The sequence below is a fragment of the Elgaria multicarinata genome, chromosome 13 (genome assembly GCF_023053635.1).
Source record: "Elgaria multicarinata webbii isolate HBS135686 ecotype San Diego chromosome 13, rElgMul1.1.pri, whole genome shotgun sequence".
NCBI lineage: Eukaryota > Metazoa > Chordata > Lepidosauria > Squamata > Anguidae > Elgaria > Elgaria multicarinata.
The window spans coordinates 16,961,572-16,972,368 of record NC_086183.1 but is presented as its reverse complement, the minus strand read 5'-3'; the positions used below and the strand labels follow the sequence as shown (position 1 = coordinate 16,972,368).

The window sequence follows — 10,797 nt, the reverse complement described above, 5'->3', positions numbered from 1 at the left end:
TCAGTTTTATACATTTCAGTGCTGTATGCCGCCTTGGCAGGGCTTTTGCCCAGAAAGGCGGCCAAGAAGTATTTTCAATAAATAAATAAATCAGAATTTCCTCCATAATTTGAGCTCTGCTGTGTATATTGGTCTTGGTCATAATACTTCGAAGCAAGTGGGCAAGACAAAAGTCTACTGGATAGAATCTCTGTGCTGCATTTTTTTTCTCCTTGATAAGCCTTATTTATGGAGAAAAAGGATCCTGGTTGAACTTTGGGCTCTCCCCATTTGAAAACCCAGAGCTGCTCTGCTACGAACAAATACAGTTTTACGCCTGCCGTTGTTAAAATGCCGCGTCCGAGTTAGCAGCAGTTCTAGGAGCACAGGCTTGATATTTTGATGTCAGTGTGCTATTCCACCCCCACCCCCCACACTTTTCTCTCCTTTGTGTTCGATAGAAATCTGATCTTGAGGCTGCTTCTTTGGGTGGGAAAGAGGCAAAGGTGGAAGGGAATGTTGTGGGTGGGGCAGGACGGTCTGGGGGAAGAAGATCTTGTTCTCAGATCAGATGCTGGCTTCTCTTTGCTCTAAAGGAAAGAGGGGTTGGAGAAGGCTGGTTGCTGGATGGACCTCTTGATTTGAACTAGAGTTCTCCTGGCTGCAGCACTCAGCTGGGTTAAGCAGCTTAAAAGTCTCCGCCTTGAGCATTGGCCCATGTAAAGACTGCTTTTTTTTTCCAACTCCCCTTTCAAGCCTCCCAAGGGCTCCCTTCCAGAATGGAAGCATCTTCTGAGACAGAACCGGAGCCAGTGCCTCCGGTCCATAACCTGAACGGCAACTGTCACTACCAATTCCGGATCCTCGTGCTGGGGGATTCCACGGTGGGCAAAACGTCTCTGCTGAGGCGCTACACGGAGGGATCCTTCGTACCAGCCCTGTGCCCCACCGTGGGCGTGGAGTTCTACAGCAAGATAATGGTGCTGCCGCCGGGCATCAAGGTGAAACTGCAGCTCTGGGACACAGCGGGCCAGGAGAGGTTCAGGTGAGAAGGAAACCCCATGCAGGAGGCCCCCAAAATATGCAGACATGAAAGGGGGGGGAAAACTCTTCCCCCCTTTCTAAGCTCCCTTTCTGGGATTTGCCCCACTTGACACCCTGGAAGTGAAGGGTGGGAACCAGTGGAAGCTGGTGGCTCCAAAGGTCGCTGTGGCGGTGAATCCACCTTGAGGTCAGTCAGAACCAGTTAGAACTCTAAAGGAGTTTTGCATCTTGGATAGTTCCTTTAGAGTGATGACTGGTTCTGCCTGAAATGGATTTACTGCCCTAATTGACATCGGAGCCACCAGCTTCCACTGGTGAGACCCTACTATAGTAGCCTGCATTGCATCACTGCCCATTTAGCCAAGATTGCTCAGGGTGGGGGAGGCTTCATCTCTGTATCGCTATTGCCTGCTATGCAATTGCAAGGGCATTGCTAGGCCTGGCCTCATAGGGCCTGGGCCCCAAATCTATTCCACAGGGCCCCGAACCCATTCCACGGAGTCCTGAACGTCCGCTGATGCCAATGGAAAGTTTTTTCTCTCTCTCTGCTTAATTGACAGGCAATTCTCCCCTTCCCACATGCTGCAGAACCCCTTTAAGAAATCTTCCTCTGCATGGCTGTTAAGCTTAGAAAATGAATTTTGCTGTTGGTTTGGGATGATCTGGGACAGGTTATAAATTAAACAAAGATTTTATTTTATTTGCAGTGATGTGGATAAGAAATGCAGTGGCTGGCTTTGAAAGGAAGGAAAGGAACCTCTCGTGCAAGCACTGAGTCATTACTGACTCTTGGAGGGACGCCAGCTTTCGCTGACGTTTTCTTGGCAGGCCTTATAGCGGGGTGGTTTGCCGTTGCCTTCCCTGGCCATTATTACCTTTCCCCCAGCTAACTGGGTACTCATTTTACCGACCTCGGGAGGCTGGAAGGCTGAGTCGACCCGAGCCGGCTGCCTGGAACCAGCTTCCGCTGGATCGAACTCAGGCCGTGGCGAGATTTTCAGCTGCAGAAACTGCTGCTTTACTGCTGTGTGCCACACGAGGCTTCTGGCTGGCTTTGACCCCTGCAAAATTTAAATAAATCCTCCTTATTGCTAAATTTGTATGCATAGATATAAATTTAGCATATGCAGATTTGATGTAGAATTGTGTCCTTTCGGCCTGTGCCCCAAAACTTTTCTGTGCCTATCAACACCTCCTGCTGCCCTGTCCATATATATTTTTGCCAGGTAGGTGATTCTGCAGAAATGCCGGACCATGGTGCCATCAAGGAAGGATTTCGGGGCCCGAGGGTCAGGCGGCTCCATCACTGGAATGAGGAAGGGGAGCGCTTATTTAAAAGGACTGGTTTAGCACATTTTGAAGGAAGTGAAGTAATACACACGGCCATTTAAAGAGGGGGACTCCAGTAACACCATTACATCCAGAGCCTAACATTATTACCTAACTTCACCACTGACGCCCATTCTCCAATGTTGTTCCCAAGGCTTGCCCTTGCTCTTGCCCTACAACCTTATATCTATATCACCCATAGCAATTTCCACTCCGTATGACCAGAGGAGCAGCAGAACGTTCAGCTCTTGTGCTACAGAAAGAAGCCCTGGATTTCAAGGCTGCAAAGGCACAACTCAAATGATGTTTTGCCCCAAGGAACTTTGCTATTGTTACTTAGAACTGCTACAAAGCCTGGCTTATATTTACACCTTGAACTAGTGATCATCCTGTGGCTGACTGATTCAGGTGATTTATTCAAGATGCAATCCTATGCATGCTTTTCCTGTCTAAAGATGCATAGAATTAGGGTGACCAGATGATAAGGAGGACAGGGCTCCTGTATCTTTAACAGTAGTATTGAAAAGGGAATTTCAGCAGGTGTCATTTGTATATATGGGGAACCTGGTGAAATTTCCTCTTCATCACAACAGTTAAAGCTGCAGGTGCCTTGCCCTCTTTTAAATCTGGTCACTTTAGTATAGCTCCTGCAGCTTTAACTGTTGTGATGAAGAGGAAATTTCACCTGGTTCTCCATATATACAAATGACACCTGTTGAAATTGACTTTTCTATGCAACTGTTAAAGATACAGGAGCCCTGTCCTCCTTTTCATATGGTCACCCTAATAGAATTGTGCCTTAGTGAAAGCTTTCCAACTCCAAGGGCTACCAGCTCCAAGAGTAGAAGGGAACTTTGATGGTTTGCAGCCCCCATCCCGTGAGATACAGAAGGTTGTTCTTCTGTGTATTTGTTTTGAAGTGATTGTGTTCTCTCCCCCCCCCCATCATCACTATCATACTTGTGCAACTTTTGCATTAATAAATATTTTGTGCATTTTATATATTTAGAATAAAAAGGGCTGTGTGAACAGATTCACAGGACATAGGCTGTTATGTAACTGTTATGATAGCTAAATTAAACAAAAACAAAAAAAGAAGGGGGAGCATTAAAATAATACTTACACCGAATCCAATTCCAAAACATGTTTTTTTAAATCGAAGCAGCCTAAAAGCCCAGCAAATCATGCTTTTAAGAAAACTTAAATTGCAACATAAACTTGTTTTTTAACTTTCTTTGGCCTCTGCTTTTCAACCAGCGAATAACCCAGAATAGCTTAACTAAAATCAGTTTTTATGTTTATTTTATTTTTTAAAAAATACAATAGCAAATCATTAAGTCAGAATAATTAGTATCTGGTCTTTGAATAGCCTGTTTTGAAAGGGAGAACCCCAGTCCAAGAAAGCAGAGGTAGTGATTGTTTCTTCTCTGGATGTGTGTGGGCCTGCAGTGGTGCAGTTAGGTAATTTTAGCTTCTGGATTGAATGGCTTTGGGGAGACCCCCTATAAATGAACGATTTATTGCATACTCGTGATTGGTCAGTCATGGATGTTTGTAGGTCCATTACATGAAGTCGTCAATGATCAAGACATCTCCCACTCTATTCCCCAGAAATCCGGCTTTTAAAAAGAATGACAGTTAATGTGGTAATATCCGGAAAAAGTGGGATGTCCCAGTGGGTAAACTCGGTGTTGTGCAATAATTCCGCAGCTAGAGGGCACTATCTCAATGGAAGTGAACGGAACATGCAGAGAGTGGAAGTATTCAATTCAAACTTTGTTGCTGCCCATGTAATTGACCCAATTGCAATCGAAGAAAGAAAGCAGAAGCAGAAAGCCCTGGTAAGGCAGTGGGATTTAAAAAAAAAATGTAGAGAAATTATTTCTATGTTAATGTGTATTACTTCACTTCCATCAAAAAGTGATGTGTAGCCCTTCTGGATTTGGAGATCCTCTTCATTCTGCTGAGCCCAAGACATCTGCCCCAAAGGTCCTTTCATGATGGCACCACTACTTGCATGTGTATTGAATCATTTTGGCCTGGATAATTACTTTTATTTAATTCATTCACTGAAACCTGTGTGGTGTAGTGTCTAAAGTGTTGGATTGGGAGTCAGGACATCCGGGTTCTAGTCCACAATAGGCCATGGAAACCCACTGGGTAACTTTGGGCCAGTCATGGACTCTCAGCCCAACCCACCTCGCAGGGTTGTTGTGAGGATAAAATGGAGAGGAGGAGGATTATGTATGCCGCCTTGGGTTCCTTGGAGGAAAAAAGGCAGGATATAAACGCAATAATAAAATAAATAAAATTTATATCCTGGCTTTCTTCCAAGAAGTACAACCTGATTCTATTTAGCACAAGAGATGCTTTTTTGTAAGTGGAGTAGTGAACTAGGAGAGGATAGAACAGAGCTGTGTGTTGTTATTAGGATGAGTATCAATGAAATCCTGATGGTTACACAGGGTGGCCATATGGAAAGGAGGACAGGGCTCCTGTACCTTTAACAGTTGCATAGAAAAGTCAATTTCAGCAGGTGTCATTTGTATATATGGAGAACCTGGTGAAATTCCCTCTTCATCGCAACAGTTAAAGCTGCAGGTGCCCTGCCCTCTTTTAAATCTGGTCACTCTAGTCTAGCTCCTGCAGCTTTAACTGTTGTGATGAAGAGGGAATTTCACCAGGTTCTCCAGATATACAAATGACACCTGTTGAAATTGACTTTTCTATGCAACTGTTAAAGGTACAGGAGCCCTGTCCTCCTTTTCATATGGTCACCCTAGGTTACATGCTACTTCCAGTATCAGAAGCAGTATGCCTATTTACACCAGTTGCTGGGGAACATGGGCAGGAAGGTGCTGTTCCACTCACATCCTGCTTGTGGGTAGCTGGCTGGCCACTATGTGAACAGAATGCTGGACTTAGTGGTCTGATCCGGCAGGGCTCTTCTTAGGTTGTTATGGTCTTATGGCTATTTCAAGGCTACCTGGATATAGAAGCTAGTTTTCATGCAATGTCTATTGTTTTTGCTGGGTTGAGAAACAGATCTCACCAAGCCTGGGGGCATGGAGAAGCCCCATACACATACACACCTTTGTGCAATGCGCATATTTGACCTTACTAATCTAATTATTGAGCTAATCTGATCAACCTTTATTCCTTCCAATAGCTGTTACTTTATGCAAACAATGGCATTCTTATCAACTCCTCTTCGGGGGCAGGATTGAGATAAGCGTTCTCTGGGTAGTCTTTCCAGGGGAGGCTGGTGGCTCCGATGACAGTGGGGCAGTGAATCCTTGGATAGCTCCTTTAGAATTCTGACCTGGAGTGGATTCACTACCCAAATGACCTTGGAGCCACCAGCCTCCACTGATGTTTTCCTTAAATGCAGGGCCCTGCTAGGAAAAAAAAAAGGAGGCAACCTAAAAGTATAGGATAGAAAGGAGAAAACTGAAATCATTTCATATTCTTTCCATGTTCTCCCCTGCTTTCACTTCCCTACTCTTCCTCTGTTGTTTCCTCAGTGCCAGTTTTTCTTTAGATTGGGAGCTCCCTGGGGCAGGGACCTGGCCTTATTCTTTGTAAAGTGCCTGTTACATAGATCAGACTTCTCCAACCTGACACCTCCAGATGTTTTAGACTACATCTCGCATCATCCTTAGCACTGGCCATGCTGGCAGGGCCATGTTGGGGACCCCTGCACTTCACAATAACAATAATGCAACTGCAAACGAGGAGTCATCACTTCTGAAAAGAAGAACCATAGCTCAGTGGTAGATCACAGTCTTTGCATGCAAAAAAAAAAAGTCCCAGGTTCAATTCCCAGCATCTCCAGGTAGAGCCAAGAAAAACATTTGACTTGAAACCCTGAGACCTGCTGTCTGTCAGTTGAGGTCCAACACATCTGGAGGGCACCAGGTTGGGGAAGGTGGGTGTAGATATTACTGAGCTAGATGGGCCAAGGGTCTGATTCTGTATATAGCAGTCTCCTATCTGGGCAGATCAGCAATAAACCAACTGTGGCAGAGGTTAAAGGGGAAGGTGGATTCAGCATAACTGAAGGCTTTATTTGAAAGATATGGGCATGTGCAGCTCTAGAGAAAACAAACAGCTGGGCAAAAAAGGTTGAGCACAGCACAGTCACAAAGCTACGTGCTTCAAAGATGTGTGCAGACTTGTAGCTCCAAAGAAAGAGCTTTGCATAGCAAACAGGGAATGTTGGTTTTGAGTCAGGCTGAAGACTGGAAGCACTAACATCTTACTGTTCAAAATTACTATGCAAGGAATCAAACGGCTAAACTAGCCCATTCCCTTCTCCAAGTCAAAATGTATTTAAAATGAACCAAAGGTAGAGATGGGGTACATAATTGCTTTTACTAATGATTTGGGGGCAAGGTAGTGTTAAGGCAGAGGAGAAAAATGTAATATTTTGTTTCTTGTTATTATAGGAGAGCCTCTACCGACTCACCAAATAGATGCAAATAGTTTCCGAAAACTCAAGGCGTTATTAGGCTGGCCATGAGTCCTCCAATACAGAGATCAGTCTCTTTTAAGACACCCCCTCTTTCACAGGTGGGGAATGTGTGCCCGTCTAGGTGCTGTTGTACTTCAGCTCCCATCAGCCTTAGCCATCAGAGCCAATGGTGAGAGATTGTGGGAGTTGCAGTCCATCAGCATCTGGAGGACCACACATTCCCCATCCCTGCTCTAGCTGAAGGGCTGCCCAGTCCAAGCCCTCTCTCAAGATACAGCACCTTATGGAAGGAGAACATCAGAGGTCTTGAAGTTGCCCATCACAAGAATGTAATAATACGAGCCATGCTGGATCATAGCATCAGAGAATAGTAGAGTTGGAAGGGGCCTTACAAGGCCATCGAGTCCAACCCCCTGCTCAATGCAGGAATCCACCCTAAAGCATCCCTGACAGATGGTTGTCCGGCTGCCTCTTGAATGCCTCTAGAGTGGAAGAGCCCACAACCTCCCTAGGTCACTGGTTCCATCACTGTACTGCTCTAACAGTCAGGAAGTTTTTCCTGATGTCCAGCCGGAATCTGACTTCCTGTAACTTGGATCAGACCAAGGGTCCAACTAGTCCAATGTGACCGTAAGTAAGGAACCTGGGTGAGACACCAGGACTTAGTCAAACACAGAAGCCCCTCTTTTTACAACACTTAAGAATTTATAAGTAACAACTTAACCATTAACACACTGTGAGTCCCTGAGTTATCTCAACTCCTAAATAACTGTCTAGCCGTTCATGCAGGGCCCTGCACATTGCCTAGGTAAACTTCCTACGCTGCTCCTGAAATGCTGTCCACTGTGGCAGGCTGCCCAAATCCCTGGTCCTTACAGCCATTCTGTCCAATGCTGCCTTCTCTTTCATGTCTTCCCAAGATCGCTTGAAACCTTCCTCCTTCCCTCTTTCCTCCTCCTTCCTTCTTTTTTCCTTTTCTCCCTCCACCAACCGCTTCCAACTGCCACACCCTCCTATTCCCCTCCTTCCGTTACCATGACAACCCATGTCACACCAGCTTTCTGTTCAGAGTGACAAACCAGCTACCCATGAGAAACTCACAAGCAGGACATGAGTGTAACAGCACCCTCTCATCCATGTTCCTTAGCAACTGGTGTACAGACGTGGTGGAGGCCAGTGGCTCCGAATTTGGTGGGGCTGTTTCCACTCTGGGTTTCAGCCAGAACTCCTAAGGAGCTATCCAAGGTGCTGACCCCAATTTGGAGATAGGGTTAAGCACCATAGGGAGCTCCTTTAGAGTTCTGGCTGGTTCTGACTGAAACCAAGAGTGGAGTCACAGCCCAACCAAATTCAGAGCCACCAGCCTCCACTGCACAGAGGCCTACTGCTTCCGACACTGGAAATAGCATCCACACTTAGCACCTTGACAGGAGACAGAGCAGGCATACAGGTCATAGAATAGCAGAGTTGGAAGGGGCCTATAAGGCCATCGAGTCCAACCCTCTGCTCAATGCAGGAATCCACCCTACAGCATCCCTGACAGATGGTTGTCCAGCTGCCTCTTGAATTCCTCTAATGTGGGAGAGCCCACCACCTCCCTAGGTAACTGGTTCCACTGTCGTACTGCTCTAACAGTCAGGAAGTTTTTCCTGATGTCCAGCCAGAATATGGCTTCCTGTAACTTCAGCCCGTTATTCCATGTCCTGCACTCTGGGATGATCGAAAAGAGCTGGTCACAGCCTTCACCACTAAGGTGAGATGCACCATATTTCTATTTAATTTATAGTAATTATTTCTAAATTTGAATAACTCTCTGGCTATAAATTAGCATATGCAATTTATCTATAAACAGGCTTCCACTTCTATCCCTTTTCTCGAGATGCCTTTCCTCATTTCTCACGATGTGCAAGGGTATGATGAACTTTACAGCAATTTAATATCTTTATTGGGGCCAACTGAAAGATCTTTGAATAGACCAACAGAGTTCTAAGAACAATGAAATATACTTCCCCAGCTTGAGGGCAAATATATAATGGTCTAGCTGCAAGTGAATTGAATCTGAGGACTATGTTGACATCTTCAAAGTAAGAAGCTTTGCATACACAGGCACGCTTGTTGGGAACATGGGAGAGGGCCTTCTCGGTGGCTGCTCCAGTGCTTTGGAACTCTCTTCCTGGGGAAGCTAGACCGGCTCCCTCCTTGATGTGCTTTCGGAAGCAGGCAAAAACTTGTTTGTTCCAGCTGGCCTTTGGAGAATAATCTGGTCCTCCATCTATGTTAAGGACTTGTAAAAATTGTCGTGTATTTTAAACGTTTACTGTTTTAATATTGTATTTTTTAAAAAAATGTACATTTATTTTCCTAGGTTTTAAAATATATATGTTTCAAATTTTGTAAGGCCACCTTGAGGCCCGGTTTTGGGCAAAAAACATATTAATAATAATAATAATAATAATAATAATAATAATAATAATAATACACTTTCTTCCAGAAGAACGTCCTAGATGTCAGCACTATGGGTTGGCATTTGGTATCCAAGCGTTTAAACAAATTCTTTATTAAAACCTGGAATACAGTTTAGATAATAAATACCTTTTATGTTTGTAGGTGTATCAGCAGATCTTTCTACCGGAATGCAGTAGGTGTGCTCTTAGTCTTTGATATGACCAACCGGAGGTCCTTTGAGAGCATCTTTGAGTGGTACAATGAAGTGACCAGTGTTATGGAAAAAGTAATCTGCCTCTTGGTTGGTCACAAATGTGACCTTTACTCAACAAACAGGGTCACTATTGAAGAAGCAGAGGGATTGGCAACTTCTCTGGGCGCACACTTCGTGGAAACATCTGCCAAGGAGAACCTCAATGTAGATTTGGCCTTTGAAACTATAACCAATAATATCTATGAGGCTCTGAAAAACAAGGAGATTGAACTGCAGGGAGGATGGGATGGCGTGAAGGTCATTTATAAGAAGAGAACTAGCAGTCTTCAGAGGAGGAAGCCGCCACCAGAACAAAAATGTTCGTGTTAACCAAATCAAGGACTGGGGCATTGTGAAAAAATGACATTGGATTTGTTCTTTAGAGGATAAACAAACAAAATTATTTCATAACCAAGTCTCTAAACATGCTGCTGAGGACCGAACTGACCCATATAGGACGGCTTGATCCTTATGACATCATTAACTCATCACCGTCTTACCAGAGTGGCTCCTAGAGGGTTATGTTATAAGTGATTGTTGCGTAGGTCCCAGAAACAGGCAGAGAGATATAGTGGCACAAAATGGTTTGGATGCCACTAGTGTAGGAGAGAATCTCTTAATGAGCTGTGTGCAACCTAAAAAGCTTGCTGTCCTACTCTGTCAACATCAATGATCCACAAAATCTATCTGAACTATTTTGGATTTTACAGATTATAAAAGGGCATATTTCAGTTGTTTAGCAGAGAGGAGAGGGATGGGTTTGTTGTCTAAAGAGCTCAGTAAGGGGATGGGATAAAGGTATGTTCGAAGTTCAGACATTTAGAGCTTCTTTACACACAGGAAAAATCCTTTGCAGTCTTCCCGACGTGACAATGTGGTCCTTTCATATGACCACATGAAAAGGCTCTATTGAGTTCACTGAGACAGTGCACAAGGCCAATTTTACACACTGGGCGATCCCGTCATTTTTCCAGATAATACCACATTATATCTGATTTTTTAAAAAGTGAGATTTCAAGGGGATAGACCGGAGATGTCCTTGACATTGAAGTCGTCGCATAATAGACCCACACGCTCCCATGAGTGGCAAATCACGAGTAAATAAATCGCTTGTTTAGAGAAACTCTTAGAAATATCACACTTAGCCCCCGTGTGAATAAAGCCACTTCCCAAGTGCCGCTTCCCAAGTCCGATTGCTACTCCTTTTCATTCACCACCTTTTTAAAAAATGCGAAAGAACGTGGAAAAATATTTGAAAATTACGAATACATTT

At 44.5% G+C, this 10,797-nt stretch overlaps 1 protein-coding gene across 1 annotated transcript; it reads left to right on the top strand.

Annotated features, from left to right (window-relative positions):
- Positions 1-749: 749 nt before the first annotated feature.
- Positions 750-9,972, top strand: LOC134407974 (ras-related protein Rab-42-like). Its single transcript, XM_063140011.1, has 2 exons — positions 750-1,024; positions 9,434-9,972. Exons 1-2 carry the CDS (start codon positions 759-761, stop codon positions 9,852-9,854), a joined length of 687 nt encoding a protein of 228 aa, XP_062996081.1. The 5' UTR covers positions 750-758; the 3' UTR covers positions 9,855-9,972.
- The last annotated feature ends 825 nt before the right edge of the window (positions 9,973-10,797 follow it).

Bases quoted from the DNA above. Each gene is read 5' to 3' on its own strand.
- LOC134407974 (XM_063140011.1), top strand. From the start codon at position 759: ATGGAAGCATCTTCTGAGACAGAACCGGAGCCAGTGCCTCCGGTCCAT. The intron at 1,025-9,433 runs GTGAGAAGGAAA...TTATGTTTGTAG, and splicing joins GCGGGCCAGGAGAGGTTCAG to GTGTATCAGCAGATCTTTCT.